Source organism: Zingiber officinale, chromosome 2A (assembly GCF_018446385.1).
Source record: "Zingiber officinale cultivar Zhangliang chromosome 2A, Zo_v1.1, whole genome shotgun sequence".
Classification (NCBI taxonomy): domain Eukaryota; kingdom Viridiplantae; phylum Streptophyta; class Magnoliopsida; order Zingiberales; family Zingiberaceae; genus Zingiber; species Zingiber officinale.
Window position 1 is genome coordinate 133,244,743 of NC_055988.1, and position 15,794 is coordinate 133,260,536.

Here is a 15,794-nt window from a genome sequence, read left to right on the forward strand (position 1 = left end):
TTTACAAATTTTAAACATGAGATATGGCACATTGAATGTTTCAAAAAAACAAAATTTGATTACATATATAAGGAGAGGAGATAAGACAAATGTAAACCAGTATAGTTCAAGGGAAATAATGATTAAAGAAAAGAACGAAAGTTCTCAATATACAACCTATTAAAGAAAATGGTACAAATTCCAAGTATAAGCTTATAATTAGTAGTTAGGATGATAGCCTTAACTCTTAGTGTATACGCCGTCAAGGAATGCACTTTTCAGTATTAATCATTGGCGTATTGTTAATTGGTGTTAGACTCCTTGATAACTAATACTTTGTCACAATATTTTGCTCTTGTACTTGACATTTCTATTCCTCTCATATGCTTAAAATATTTGTTATAACATGTTTTATGAGTAGAATCTATTTTTGAGCCCATTATAACTTTTTTCTAAATTTTGGCATTATTTCATAGCTTTGTAGGGAATTAAATAAATGTCATGGAATCGATTGAAACGAACCAATTTTAGCCCAAGGAATTCATTAAGAAGAAGCTCGATTCAATTGGGAGCTTGGTTCAATCCAATGAAGATGGTTCACCTCATCAAATCAACTTGGTTCACTTAAGGCCACCTCTTCTCAATCCAATCCTCCTAGAAAGGGAAGCCCAATTTGAGCTCAATCCATTCTAAAGCCTACTTCAAGTCGGATCTGTATCTTCTCTTCATCTAAACGAGTTCAAAATTTCTCAAATCTGGATCCTCTAGAGGAGGAACAATAGGAGGTTTGATGATCCATAGTAGCTCGGCTTCTTTAGGGGCCACTACTTCTCTTCTCCACACCGCACGACACCGCTAACTCCTCCACGCCATCTCCACCTCCGGACAGAGGTCAAGCGGATTTCCCTTCCTCCGACCACCTCTCATATCCATCTCCTCAAAATAGCCACTCCCACACCTCAAGCCTTCACCACCATCGGAGAGATCAAGGGGATTTCCCTTCCTCATCCGACCATCTTCCAGGCACCAAGGTAAGAGGATTCCCTACCTAATCTCCTCATCCACCTCACGACTTGGGGGATCCAGATTGACGCCGGCCATCCACACCACTAGCCACCAAAGTCAAGGGGTTTCCCTTCTTCGATCCGACCATCATCCATCTGATCCAACTTATCTTCACTGCCTTCATCCACCGAGGAAGAGGGGTTTCCCTCCATTGAATCTACAACCTTCCATCCAAAGCAGCCCTTCATCCACAGCTTCTCCAGTCAACCACATCCACAGTAGCATCTTCATCTTCCCCAAGCTCCGATCGGCCATCATCCACAATCCACATCAGATCTGGATAGCAGAAACTCCATTACTAGCCTCCATCTGGATCGTAGCATTCCAAGCTTGATTTGGTGTTTTGATGTGTTGGTTTAATGTTTTGTATTAGTTTGATCCTCATGTTGAATGCTTGTAATTGATTCAATTCCCCATGTTCCGATTGCACGTACTTAGGTTTAATAGATTCATGCTCACAACTTATTCGATGAAATGTTTCTTTAAGTAATTAGGTTTTAGTTTCACAATTCTTTAGTTTAGTTGTTTGCAATGTCATTCTTGTTCAAGTGTAGGTTAGTTGTGCTCGTCAATTACATGATCTTGTTGCAATATAGCTTAGTTTTAATTCCATCGTCATTATTAGATTAGGGATACTTTACCTTAGATTAGATTTACTTTTACTTTCGTTATCTTTAGGATCTCAAACCCAAACCCTATTCCCAAATAAAATTAATCCTAACATTTATTATCACCGTTTACATTCTTTGGGAGAGACAACTGCAGTTACTCTATACTGCATTAGTGTAGAAGGTTTCAGTATTAATTTGAACTAACATCCGTAGTACGATATACGGGTGGTGTATCAATTTTGGTATCGTTGTCAGGGAGTGTAGCGGTGTTTGATAATCTTAGGGTTATTTTTATGTTTTTCCATAAAAATTTGAAAGAAAAAAAATTCTTGTTGGGTGCCTTGATTCTATTATATCCATGTGTCTTATATTGCATGTTTCTTGTGTCTTGTGATGTCGTTGCTAGTGTTTCAGGGTAAGACAAGGAAATTTCGTTGTGAGCGAGCATGATTATTTTCAGCAATTGGGAGGGATAAATGGGACTTATGTTTCAACCAACATCAAATAACATGTATGGGAACACACTACAAGATGAGGGATATCGTTATACTTATCAAACAGCAAACAATATGTTCCCTATCGAATCTCAGTACTACCAACCACAATATCAAAACATGTATGATCCAGTTCCCAATACTTATAATCCGAATTGGAGCAATTATCAAAATTTCAGCTATGGGAACGCACAGCAACAGATTACTACGCAACAACAAAGTGAGAGCAGGTTGGAGAAGATAGCTTCTATTGTCAGACAGCTTGAAATAAACCAATTTCAACAGCCGACCCTACCTTTTCCGGCATATCAAAGTCCACTTAGATTTCAGAATGACCCGAGGCCTAGCAGATCATAGTTGTTCCAGCAGGTCGAGCCAACTTCCTTGGAGACATTCTAGAAATTCCTACTCCCATTCAGAAAGCTCAGTGCAAAAATTAGAAGACCTAATGCAACAGATGAGAACTTAATATCTCCAGTCCCAACAGTGAGCCGAAGCATCAAAATAGTATTTAAATGTGCAGATGGGCCAACTTGCATCATCTTTTAACTAGCTACAAGCACAAGATTTCAATCAGCTTGTCTCATAGACCATTCATAATGGTATCGAGATGTTTGAAGAGATGGATTGTAGAGTATGTGATAGTCTTTTCTGATTCTAATGCTCTAGAGGTATGTCTTTTGATCTACAATTTTTCTGATCTAACATTATCTCTTAAGCATGGTAGATCTATTGCTCAACTGGTTTTTGAAAAAATTATGACACCACCAGTAATGGAGGTAAATGATTTGAGGCAAACAGTTAGAGGAACTGGTTCTTTTGGTTCAACAGAAATGGAGGAACCAAGGTCCTCCGATGAATTAATATTTTCGGCAGCAAGGAAGTCGTTAATCAACCGCCTTTATAACATTGAGATTATTCTTCAGATCCCAGGGATTAATGATACAAAGGTTCAAGCTATTTTGGATTCAGGTGCTACAACCTGTTGTATTTGTCAAAATGCTCTGCCAAATGAAGCCTTTGAAGATATTAATTACAAGGTCCTTTTCTCTGGTATCAATTCACAACAGGAGGCTAGCAAGAAACTCAGAAATGGATATATAACAATTTGGGGTTCATAAATTCAGGATCCCTTTTACATATCAATTAGAAATGAATTTAAAAGATGGAATGCAAATGCTGGTAGGATGCAATTTTATCAAATCCATGGCAGGAGGTCTACGAATAGAAGGATCTGAAATTACTTTCTATAAGGAAATCACCACCATCAGGACCTCTCCAGAAGTATTTGTTTCAGCAAAGGTCATCCCAGAATTGGACATGAATGAAGAAGAATATTTAAGTATGCATGAAGATTTATTTATCCCTCAACATTCCTTAACAGCTATTAACTTCAAGATGAGATATGCTACAACCATGCAGAAATTAAAGGAGGCCCGATACATTGGTGAAAATCCAACATTACATTGGTAAAAAAAACAAGGTACTATATACTTTAGACATTATAAATCCTGATATCACAATACAGGATAAACCCCTGAAGCACGTCACACCAGCAATGGAAGCAACCTTTAAAGTACATATTGAAGCTTTGTTAAAATTAAAGGTAATTCAGCCCAGTATGAGCCGGCATAGGACTATGGCATTCATAGTTCAATCAGAAACCACAGTAGATCCTGCTACGGGTCAAGAAAAAAAGGGTAAAGAAAGGCTTGTTTTCAACTACAAAACATTGAATGACAACACCCACAAGGATCAATACTCATTATCAGGGATAAACCTTATTCTGAAAAAGGTCGGTAATAGCAAGGTTTTCTCAAAGTTTGATCTAAAATCAGGGTTTCACCAAGTTATGATAGCAAAAGAGTCAATACCCTGGACTGCATTCTTAGTGCCACAAGATTTGTTTGAATGGCTGGTAATGTCATTCGGATTAAAAAATGCACCAGCCGTTTTCCAAAGGAAAATGGATAATTCTTTTAAAGGGTGTGAAAAGTTTTTAGTAGTCTACATTGACGACATCCTGGTGTTCTCTGAAAATGAAGAGCAACATTGTGCTCATCTCAACAAAGTATTGGAAATTTGTCAAAAAGAAGGATTGGTTTTGTCACCAACAAAGATGAAGATAGCCCAACCAGAGATGGAGTTCTTGGGCGTAGTCGTAGGTAATCGAAAAATAGATAACCACAAGGTTTGTTTGAATAGCTGGTAATGTCATTCGGATTAAAAAATGCACCAGCCATTTTCCAAAGGAAAATGGATAATTCTTTTAAAGGGTGTGAAGAGTTTTTAGTAGTCTACATTGACGACATCCTGGTGTTCTCTGAAAATGAAGAGCAACATTGTGCTCATCTCAACAAAGTATTGGAAATTTGTCAAAAAGAAGGATTGGTTTTGTCACCAACAAAGATGAAGATAGTCCAACCAGAGATGGAGTTCATGGGCGTAGTCGTAGGTAATCGAAAAATACGGCTACAACAGCATATTATCAAGAAAGTTATTGATTTTGATTAAAAAAATCTACTCACTTTAAAGGGTTTACGGTCATTTTTGGGCATATTGAATTATGCAAGGTCACATATACCTAATCTTAGCAAAATATTCGGACCTTTGTATTCAAAGACATCTCCACACGGCGATCGGCGTTTTAAAGAATCAGATTGGGCTATAATTCGACAAATCAAGTCACTGGTACAATCCTTGCCTGACTTAGAACTACCCCCTAACCATGCATATGTTATTATTGAAACAGATGGCAGCATGGAAGGATGAGGAGGAGTTTGCAAATGGAAGGAAAAACAGTATGACACAAGAAATACGGAAAAGATCTGCGCCTATGCCAGTGGAAAATTCTCAACTGTAAAGTCAGCAATTGATGCTGAAATACATGCACGTATGGAAGCATTAACCGCAATGAAGATCCATTACCTAGACAGAAAAGAGATAACATTACGCACGGATTGTCATGCTATAATTAAGTTCTTCAACAAGTCCGTGAACAACAAACCATCCCGGGTAAGATGGATAAATTTTACTGATTACATTACAGGTACAAGAGTTGACATCAAGTTTGAACATATCTCGGGAACAAGCAATGAGCTGGCAGATGCCCTGTCAAGATTGGTGCATCACATCACCAATAAAGCATCCTTATCTGATGATCAAAAGCAATTCCTAAAGCAAGTTGATGAGTCCATGGACGAGACGCAAGGAGCTGATGACACCGTGAAAGGTGTCCTGGGAAAAACCATTATAGCACTCATGGCTAAAGTTACTTTTGAAAAAAGTTGAGCCCCGGGGAGCCGCTCTTTTCAAAAGAAATGATTCCGCCGTCAATAATAGAGTCCACTACATAAAGATAGTTTGTTACGTGTAAAAGTAGCTTGTTGATAAGGCACTAAGTTCAATAATAGAGGGTACTTTTACACATAGTGAAAGTACCCTCAGCACTATGTTCAATAAATGATTCCTCAGTACCCTCTATTATTGAACATAGTGCCTTATCAACAAGCTACTTTCACACGTAGCAAACTATCTTTATGTAGTAGACTCTATTATTGATGGCGGAATCCTTTCTTTTGAAAAGAGCGGCTCCCCGGGGCTCAACTTTTTTCAAAAGTAACTTTAGCCATGAGTGCTATAATGGTTTTTCCCAAGAGACCTTTCACGGTGTCATCAGCTCCTTGCGTCTCGTCCATGGACTCATCAACTTGCTTTAGGAATTGCTTTTGATCATCAGATAAGGATGCTTTATTGGTGATGTGATGCACCAATCTTGACAGGGCATCTGCCAGCTCATTGCTTGTTCCCGAGATATGTTCAAACTTGATGTCAACTCCTGTACCTGTAATGTAATCAGTAAAATTTATCCATCTTACCCGGATGGTTTGTTGTTCACGGACTTGTTGAAGAACTTAATTATAGCATGACAATCCGTGCGTAATGTTATCTCTTTTCTGTCTAGGTAATGGATCTTCATTGCGGTTAATGCTTCCATACATGCATGTATTTCAGCATCAATTGTTGACTTTACAGTTGAGAATTTTCCACTAGTATAGGTGCAGATCTTTTCCGTATTTCTTGGGTCATACTGTTTTTCCTTCCATTTGCAAACTCCTCCCCATCCTTCCATGCTGCCATCTGTTTCAATAATAACATATGCATTGTTAGGGGGTAGTTCTAAGTCAGGCAAGGATTGTACCAGTGACTTGATTTATCGAATTATAGCCCAATCTGATTCTTTAAAACGCTGATCGCCATGTGGAGATGTCTTTGAATACGAAGGTCCTAATATTTTGCTAAGATTAGGTATATGTGACCTTGCATAATTCAATATGCCCAAAAATGACCGTAACCCCTTTAAAGTGAGTAGGGTTTTTTCATCAAAATCAATAACTTTCTTGATAATATGCTGTTGTAGCCGTATTTTTCGATTACCTACGACTACGCCCAAGAACTCCATCTCTGGCTGGGCTATCTTCATCTTTGTTGGTGACAAAACCAATCCTTCTTTTTGACAAATTTCCAATACTTTGTTGAGATGAGCACAATGTTGCTCTTCATTTTCAGAGAACACCAGGATGTCGTCAATGTAGACTACTAAAAACTCTTCACACCCTTTAAAAGAATTATCCATTTTCATTTGGAAAACGGCGGGTGCATTTTTTAATCCGAATGGCATTACCAGCCATTCAAACAAACCTTGTGGCACTAAGAATGCAGTCCAGAGTATTGACTCTTTTGCCATCATAACTTGGTGAAACCCTGATTTTAGATCAAACTTTGAGAAAACCTTGCTATTACCGATCTTTTTCAGAATAAGGTTTATCCCTGGTAATGAGTATTGATCCTTGTGGGTGTTGTCATTCAATGTTTTGTAGTTGAAAACAAGCCTTTCTTTACCCTTTGTTTCTTGACCCGTAGCAGGATCTACTGTGGTTCCTGATTGAATTATGAATGCCATAGTCCTATGTCGGCTCATACTAGGCTGAATTACCTTTAATTTTAACAAAGCTTCAATATGTACTTTAAAGGCTGCTTCCATTGCTGGTGTGACGTGCTTCAGGGGTTTATCCTGTATTGTGATATCAGGATTTATAATGTCTAAAGTACATAGTACCTTGTTTTTTGACCAATGTAATGTTGGATTTTCACCAATGTATCCGGCCTCCTTTAATTTCTACATGGTTGTAGCATATCTCATCTTGAAGTTAATAGCTGTTAAGGAATGTTGAGGGATAAAGAAGTCTTCATGCATAGTTAAATATTCTTCTTCATTCATGTCCAATTCTGGGATAGCCTTTGCTGAAACAAATACTTCTGGAGAGGTCCTAATGGTGGTGATTTCCTTATAGAAAGTAATTTCAGATCCTTCTATTCGTAGACCTCCTGCCATGGATTTGATAAAATTGCATCCTACCAGCATTTGGATTCCATTTTTTAAATTCATTTCTAATTGATATGTAAAAGGGATCCTGAATTTATGAACCCCAATTGTCATATATCCATTTCTGAGTTTCTTGCTAGCCTCCTGTTGTGAATTGATACCAGAGAAAAAGACCTTGTAATTAATATCTTCAAAGGCTTCATTTGGCAGAGCATTTTGACAAATACAACAAGTTGTAGCACCTGTATCCAAAATAGCTTGAACCTTTGTATCATTAATCCCTGGGATCTGAAGAATAATCTCAATGTTATAAAGGCGGTTGATTAACGACTTCCATGCTGCCGAAAATATTAATTCATCGGAGGACCTTGGTTTCTCCAATTCTGTTGAACCAAAAGAACCAGTTCCTCTAACTGTTTGCCTCAAATCATTTACCTCCATTACCGGTGGTGTCATAATTTTTTCAAAAACCAGTTGAGCAATAGATCTGCCATGCTCAAGAGATAATGTTAGATCAGAAAAATTGTAAATCAAAAGACATACCTCTCCCCGGAAGTCAGAGTCAATGACACCCGCATTGACTATAAAGTTAAGTCGATATGCACTTCCAAATCGTGGTGCAATTCGAGCATAATAGCCTTCAGAAAATTCCAGTCTTAACCAGGCATTGTTGTCGGGGCATTATGTGAACTTCTTCATCAGTGAATATATTATAACCAGCCGCCCCAGGTGTTCTGCGGGCAGGTATTTTTGCTGTTTGTGTTAGGCATCGTACCTTTAAATATAAATTTTCCTGCCACTGCTTTCCTTTGTCCATCATACTTTGTAGGTAGTTGGTGTAGTCAATTCCGCTCTGCGCACCACCAAGGCACTGCACTGGGTGCCTCCGCTCTGCGCACCGCCAAGGCACCGGGTGCCCCCGTTTCCTGCACTGGGTGCCTCCGCTCTGCGCACCGCCAAGGCACTGGGTGCCCCGTTTCCTGCACTGGGTGCGTCCGCTCTGCGCACCACCAAGGCACTGCACCGGGTGCCTCCGCTCTGCGCAGAGCAGAGGCACCGGGTGCCTCCGTTTCCTGCACCCAGTGCCTTGGCGGTGTGCAGAGCGGAGGCACCTGATGATCGTAGCACAGATGCAGCAGAAACTAAAGTTATTACGGAAGTTGTTCTCCCTAGCATATGGGAAGACACTCCGTGGGAGGAAGACCCATATCTTGATATCTATGGGTTTGATGATGAAGAAAATTATACCCCTTTTGAACATGAATCTCATATTACAGAAGGAGATTATGAAGATGAAGAAGATGAAGACAGCGGTTTAAACAAGAGGAAAACTTGAGTCTAGACCTAGCGGTACTTGAACTCAAGAAATTTTTATTGGCTCACACTTCACAAGCTTACAAGACTCAAGCTTACAAGACTCAGAACTCAGTAGGACTTCGAGGTTTGCTCGCTTGCCCTTCTAAGTTAACAAGCTAGGGGTTATATAGACCTAGCGGTACTTGAACTCAGGAAATTTTTATTGGCTCACACTTCACAAGCTTACACGACTCAAGTTTACAGGACTCAGAACTCAGTAGGACTTCGAGTTTTGCTCGCTTGCCCTTCTAAGTTAACAAGCTAGGGGTTATATAGAGGTTTTAGAAGGAATAGAATAAAGACCGGGTGCACTTAAGGGGCCCCATCGTCATCTTTATCTTTCCTGCCTTTGCCTCAGTACCCTCTATTATTGAACATAGTGCCTTATCAACAAGCTACTTTTACACGTAGCAAACTATCTTTATGTGGTGGACTCTATTATTGACGGCGGAATCATTTCTTTTGAAAAGAGCGGCTCCCCGGGGCTCAACTTTTTTCAAAAGTAACTTTAGCCATGAGTGCTATAATGATTTTTCCCAGGACACCTTTCACGGTGTCATCAGCTCCTTGCGTCTCGTCCATGGACTCATCAACTTACTTTAGGAATTGCTTTTGATCATCAGATAAGGATGCTTTATTGGTGATGTGATGCACCAATCTTGACAGAGCATCTGCTAGCTCATTGCTTGTTCCCGAGATATGTTCAAACTTGATGTCAACTCCTGTACCTGTAATGTAATCAGTAAAATTTATCCATCTTACCCGGGATGGTTTGTTGTTCACGGACTTGTTGAAGAACTTAATTATAGCATGACAATCCGTGCGTAATGTTATCTCTTTTCTGTCCAGGTAATGGATCTTCATTGCGGTTAATGCTTCCATACATGCATGTATTTCAGCATCAATTGTTGACTTTACAGTTGAGAATTTTCCACTGGCATAGGCGCAGATCTTTTCCGTATTTCTTGGGTCATACTGTTTTTCCTTCCATTTGCAAACTCCTCCCCATCCTTCCATGCTGTCATCTGTTTCAATAATAACATATGCATGATTAGGGGGTAATTCTAAGTCAGGCAAGGATTGTACCAGTGACTTGATTTGTCGAATTATAGCCCAATCTGATTCTTTAAAACGCCGATCGCCGTGTGAAGATGTCTTTGAATACAAAGGTCCGAATATTTTGCTAAGATTAGGTATATGTGACCTTGCATAATTCAATATGAACAAAAATGACCGTAAACCCTTTAAAGTGAGTAGGATTTTTTCATCAAAATCAATAACTTTCTTGATAATATGCTGTTGTAGCCGTATTTTTCGATTACCTACGACTACGCCCAAGAACTCCATCTCTGGCTGGGCTATCTTCATCATTGTTGGTGACAAAGCCAATCCTTCTTTTTGACAAATTTCCAATACTTTGTTAAGATGAGCACAATGTTGCTCTTCATTTTTAGAGAACACCAGGATGTCGTCAATGTAGACTACTAAAAACTCTTCACACCCTTTAAAAGAATTATCCATTTTCCTTTGGAAAATGGCGGGTGCATTTTTTAATCTGAATGACATTACCAGCCATTCAAACAAACCTTGTGGCACTAAGAATGCAGTCCAGGGTATTGACTCTTTTGCCATCATAACTTGGTGAAACCCTGATTTTAGATCAAACTTTGAGAAAACTTGCTATTACCGACCTTTTTCATAATAAGGTTTATCCCTGATAATGAGTATTGATCCTTGTGGGTGTTGTCATTCAATGTTTTGTAGTTGAAAACAAGCCTTTCTTTATCCTTTTTTTTCTTGACCCGTAGCAGGATCTACTGTGGTTCCTGATTGAACTATGAATGCTATAGTCCTATGCCGGCTCATACTGGGCTGAATTACCTTTAATTTTAACAAAGCTTCAATAGGTACTTTAAAGGTTGCTTCCATTGCTGGTGTGACGTGCTTCAGGGGTTTATCCTGTATTGTGATATCAGGATTTATAATGTCTAAAGTACATAGTACCTTGTTTTTTGACCAATGTAATGTTGGATTTTCACCAATGTATCCGGCCTCCTTTAATTTCTGCATGGTTGTAGCATATCTCATCTTGAAGTTAATAGTTGTTAAGGAATGTTGAGGGATAAAGAAGTCTTCATGCATAGTTAAATATTCTTCTTCATTCATGTCCAATTCTGGGATAGCCTTTGCTGAAACAAATACTTCTGGAGAGGTCCTGATGGTGGTGATTTCCTTATAGAAAGTAATTTCAGATCCTTCTATTCGTAGACCTCCTGCCATGGATTTGATAAAATTGCATCCTACCAGCATTTGGATTCCATCTTTTAAATTCATTTCTAATTGATAGGTAAAAGGGATCCTGAATTTATGAACCCCAATTGTCATATATCCATTTCTGAGTTTCTTGCTAGCCTCCTGTTGTGAATTGATACCAGAGAAAAGGACCTTGTAATTAATATCTTCAAAGGCTTCATTTGGCAGAGCATTTTGACAAATACAACAAGTTGTAGCACCTGTATCCAAAATAGCTTGAACCTTTGTATCATTAATCCCTGGGATCTGAAGAATAATCTCAATGTTATAAAGGCGGTTGATTAACGACTTCCTTGCTGCCGAAAATATTAATTCATCGGAGGACCTTAGTTCCTCCATTTCTGTTGAACCAAAAGAACCAGTTCCTCTAACTGTTTGCCTCAAATCATTTACCTCCATTACCGGTGGTATCATAATTTTTTCAAAAACCAGTTGAGCAATAGATCTGCCATGCTCAAGAGATAATGTTAGATCAGAAAAATTGTAGATCAAAAGACATACCTCTCCCCGGAAGTCAGAGTCAATGACACCCGCATTGACTATAAAGTTATGTCGATATGCACTTCCAGATCGTGGTGCAATTCGAGCATAATAGCCTTCAGAAAATTCCAGGCTAATTCCAGTCTTAACCAGGCATTGTTGTCGGGGCATTATGTGAACTTCTTCATCAGTGAATATATCATAACCAGCCGCCCCAGGTGTTCTGCGGACAGGTATTTTTGTTGTTTGTGTTAGGCGTCGTACCTTTAAATATAAATTTTCATGCCACTGCTTTCCTTTGTCCACCATACTTTGTAGGTAGTTGGTGTAGTCAATTAGTTCTTCGATCATCCGTTCACCCTTATCATACGGAGGAATGTTTTCTGCTTTCTTAAGGGTCAATGTTTTATTCAGATAAAACGGACCGCAGGCTGGACATACTGTCATTTTGCAATTTATGCAGTGTATGCGCATATTGTCTGTTGTAATAAGTTTGCATAATGTACAACAAACATACTTACTGTCTGTTATCACCTGATTTTCTTCCCAGTCATATTGGCAATTTTTCATTTTATCACCCACGAATACCTGACTTCGCCACCCGCAATTTTTCAGCTCCCAACATGAAGGTTGTTTCTTGTATCCAGGGTGTTTCTTCTAATACCAAGTTGACATAACTTGGCCCTGCTTCCCCTTCTGAAAAAGAACAAATTGCATCAGAATCTGCTTCATTAAGATCTACAAATAATATGTCATAATCCGAAGGGAGATCTAATTGTTCAAGTATAGCTGCTCTTGCAATATTTCCTATTTGCTTCTTACAATCACGAGCGAAATGGCCTGGTTCTCCACAGATAAAACATTTACATTTTTTCTGTTGATCTGCCTTCTTTTTCTTGAAAACGCGAACATGGGAATCATGTGGCTTCCCTTTGTAATTCTTAGCCTTTCGTAATCCATACTTCTTTTGTTTGTTGTAGTATCCCGGTATTGGGATTTTACTACAAAAGGCGAGGTCTTTGACACTTTTCTGTATTGCTGCCTTCTTGCATATTTCTGCTAAATACTGATATGTAAAATGAATTCTCGGTATCACACCAAGTTGATTGGCTGGGTATTTAGCTTTAAAGGCTGCCTCAATCTCATTTCCAATTATAGGTGGCATTTTCCGAAATAGTTTATCAGAGAGCTCAGTACTTATGAACATACGGCCTGATTTTGCTGCTAAAATCTTGTAATCATTAAGATAATTAAAAATGTCTTTCATACTATTGCAAGATAATCTTTCAATGTCAATGTATGCTTGATCTTGCTCCACTGTAGAGCCTTGATAAGGGTCCTCAAGTAAAAAGGACCTTCGTATGGCAGATAAAATGTTCTGGGTTTCCCCAGCCATTTGTATGAGAGCCTCATAGTCAGCAGCATAGGCCATCCGCCATTGTATCCACATTTTCTTTTCATTTTCACCAAGTAAATTTTCAATAAACTGTACCTTTTGGGCGTTATCTAGCCAGGTCTTTTGATTAACCAGATTACTTGTGATAGATTCCCATCTGGATATTACCTCATAATACTGCCAATATCCTCTGGTAAGATTAAGATTGCCCCATCATTAGTTTGAGCTGATGGAAGAGTCCATGGCTGATGGTTATATCCTCTTGGCCTAAATTTTCCATTAATTGTTGTTTCCGGCTGCTGCGTCACTCTTACATTGACCTGCGCTGGTGGATAGTTAATTTGTCCCATTAAAGGTTCTGGTGGAGGATCATACCTTGAAATGGCGCTAGTACTGGAGAATGCATTTTCATTAACTGCTTGGTTCATCATACTTCGAAGGATAGGATATTCTAATCCTTCCAATTGTTCAATTAAAGGAGCTTCAATTCCTGCATGAGCAATTTCATTTGTGACATCCTGTTGCTCAGTATGACTATCACCTTCGTTCTCTGTTGATGAAGTCTCTTGTATTGATAATTCACCCATTCGTCTTGTTGCTTGAGTTACAAAATATTGATCCTCCATGTGTTCAACTTGTTCAACTATGTTCTGCCAATAATTTTCTAATTCACTATCCGAATCATCCCAGCTAACCTGTTGTTGTTCATTAGGAAGAACAGTGTTAGGTGAAATAGGATAATCATTATCAAGATTTTCTAACCCCAAGAAATGCACACTTAAGTCTTCATCTTCATAATCTCCTTCTGTAATATGAGATTCATGTTCAAAAGGGGTATAATTTTCTTCATCATCAAACCCATAGATATCAAGATATGGGTCTTCCTCCCACGGAGTGTCTTCCCATATGCTAGGGAGAACAACTTCCGTAATAACTTTAGTTTTTGCTGCATCTGTGCTACGATCATCATTATCATCATCATCCCACATAGGCCTGGTGGGGGGAATAAAAGGGGCCGGAGGAGGTGCCGCATAATTAACATAAAAATTATACCTCCCACTTGGTTCTCCCAGAGTGTCCCATCTAGGATTTGTATCTGGTTCTCCTAATGCTTCCCATCTATTACTGGGATTTGTTTCAAAAAAATACCCCTGCAAATTCTTCCTCTCCTTCGTTTTGAATTCCTTCCGTATCAAAATTACTCATTCTTCTAGTTGTAGAATTTTTTGTTGCCTGATAACCCTGAAATGAGAGAGCAATAGATCTATCCATCAAAGTTGTGGTTCTCACCTCTTGTGGATTTCGGATATGTGAAGAACTTGGTGGTTGTAAGATCCATTTCATTCCTTGTAACTCTGCAATAGTTCTTGGAGTTGCTGATACTGCATGAATACCCGTGCTGGCCAAATAATCTGCGACATTTTGAACATTATAACGAAAACCCGCATAACTTGTATTAGTCAACCGGCCAATTAATCCCCGGGTAATTAATAGATTGGAATCTGCAGTATTCCACTCCTCATAGTCGTGTATTTGTATGGCTAATTCAATATGATTAAAGAAATCATCTATGCTTAGAAGCATATTTGGAGCTATATAGACGAGTTGCGTACCTCCTGAGAGATCTACTTCCATCGTGCCTATTATTGATCTGTCATCTCTCCATCTGGTATCTCTTAAGACAACTAAAGCATTAACTCCTGCATTTCTACGATGCAAAGCATGTATTCTGATCATGACTAAACCCAGATGTATTAATTACATACCTTCTGCTCGTAGAATAGAGTAACTTTCTTGGTTTATTAGTGGTAAATTCTGTTGTCCCCCAGTGGCCAATATTCTGGTTTCAGAATAATGTTGATAAACTCGATGTCTAGGCTCTGACCAATTCGCAGAATACAGAGTTTCTGCTGGAACAAGAGAAGCCCTCTGTCTTTGTGATAGTTCTAATTCTGCTTCAGGATTTAGCTGGCTTTCAAGGATTCTAGCTCCTCTTGTGTGATTCAATCTTCTTTGTGCCTCATAGCGAAATCTCGCCATTCTTCTATAGCTTCTAATTTGGTCTTCTTGAGAAGAAGTTACCGGTTCAGAGGTCTCGGTAATACTTCTTTCAGATATTACTGGTCTATTTCGGGTCGCCATTAAGCTTTTCTTTCAACTCAGGAAATTTTTATTGGCTCACAGTTCATAGCTTACAAGACTCAATCTTACAGGACTCAGAACTCAGTAGGACTTCGAGGTTTGCTCGCTTTCCCTTCTAAGTTAACAAGCTAGGGGTTATATAGAGGTTTAGGGTTTAGTTGTTCTTTAGCTTTCGGAGCAGAGCTGCTTATATAGCCCTGTTCGGGGCGCTTGGAAGGGTTCCAGGCGCCTGGAGGGGGATAAACTTTATTCCCTTCGCAACGGATCGCGGTCAAACGCGATCCGGAGAAGATCCTGTTCCAGCCGCCCGAAAGGATTCCGGGCACCTGAAGTCCGAGCCTTCCGCTCCGATTTCGCTCGCTTTGGTCCGAGTCTTCCGCTCTAGTTCCTCTTTCTTGGGTGATCTCGGCCATCCGGAATAGGGCTCACCCAAGTCCAACTTCCGGCCTTCTCGAGCAAGCTTCCGCTCATGACTTCTCGTCCCTCGGAAACGCCGTGCGCCTCCTTCTCGTCCGCCTGCGTACTCTTCCGCAGCACCTCGTCCCTCAAATGCACAGAGCCCGTCGGCTCTC

General features: G+C 39.4%; 2 protein-coding genes across 4 annotated transcripts in view; both read right to left on the minus strand.

Annotated features, from left to right (window-relative positions):
- Positions 1-15,794, minus strand: part of LOC122042359 (SUMO-activating enzyme subunit 1B-1-like) — a 56,471-nt gene that overhangs the window by 28,409 nt on the left and 12,268 nt on the right. The gene's annotated exons all lie outside the window — the stretch shown is intronic.
- On the minus strand, positions 10,275-14,574 carry LOC122042358. 3 transcript variants are annotated; one of them, XM_042602418.1, is made up of 2 exons: positions 12,219-14,574; positions 10,275-12,124 (listed from the first exon to the last, which is right to left on the minus strand). In XM_042602418.1, the coding sequence occupies exon 2, from the start codon at positions 12,033-12,035 to the stop codon at positions 10,674-10,676; it is 1,362 nt and encodes a 453-aa protein (XP_042458352.1). In that variant the 5' UTR covers positions 12,036-12,124; positions 12,219-14,574; the 3' UTR covers positions 10,275-10,673. All 3 variants share the same exon structure in this region, with proteins under 3 accessions (XP_042458352.1, XP_042458353.1, XP_042458354.1).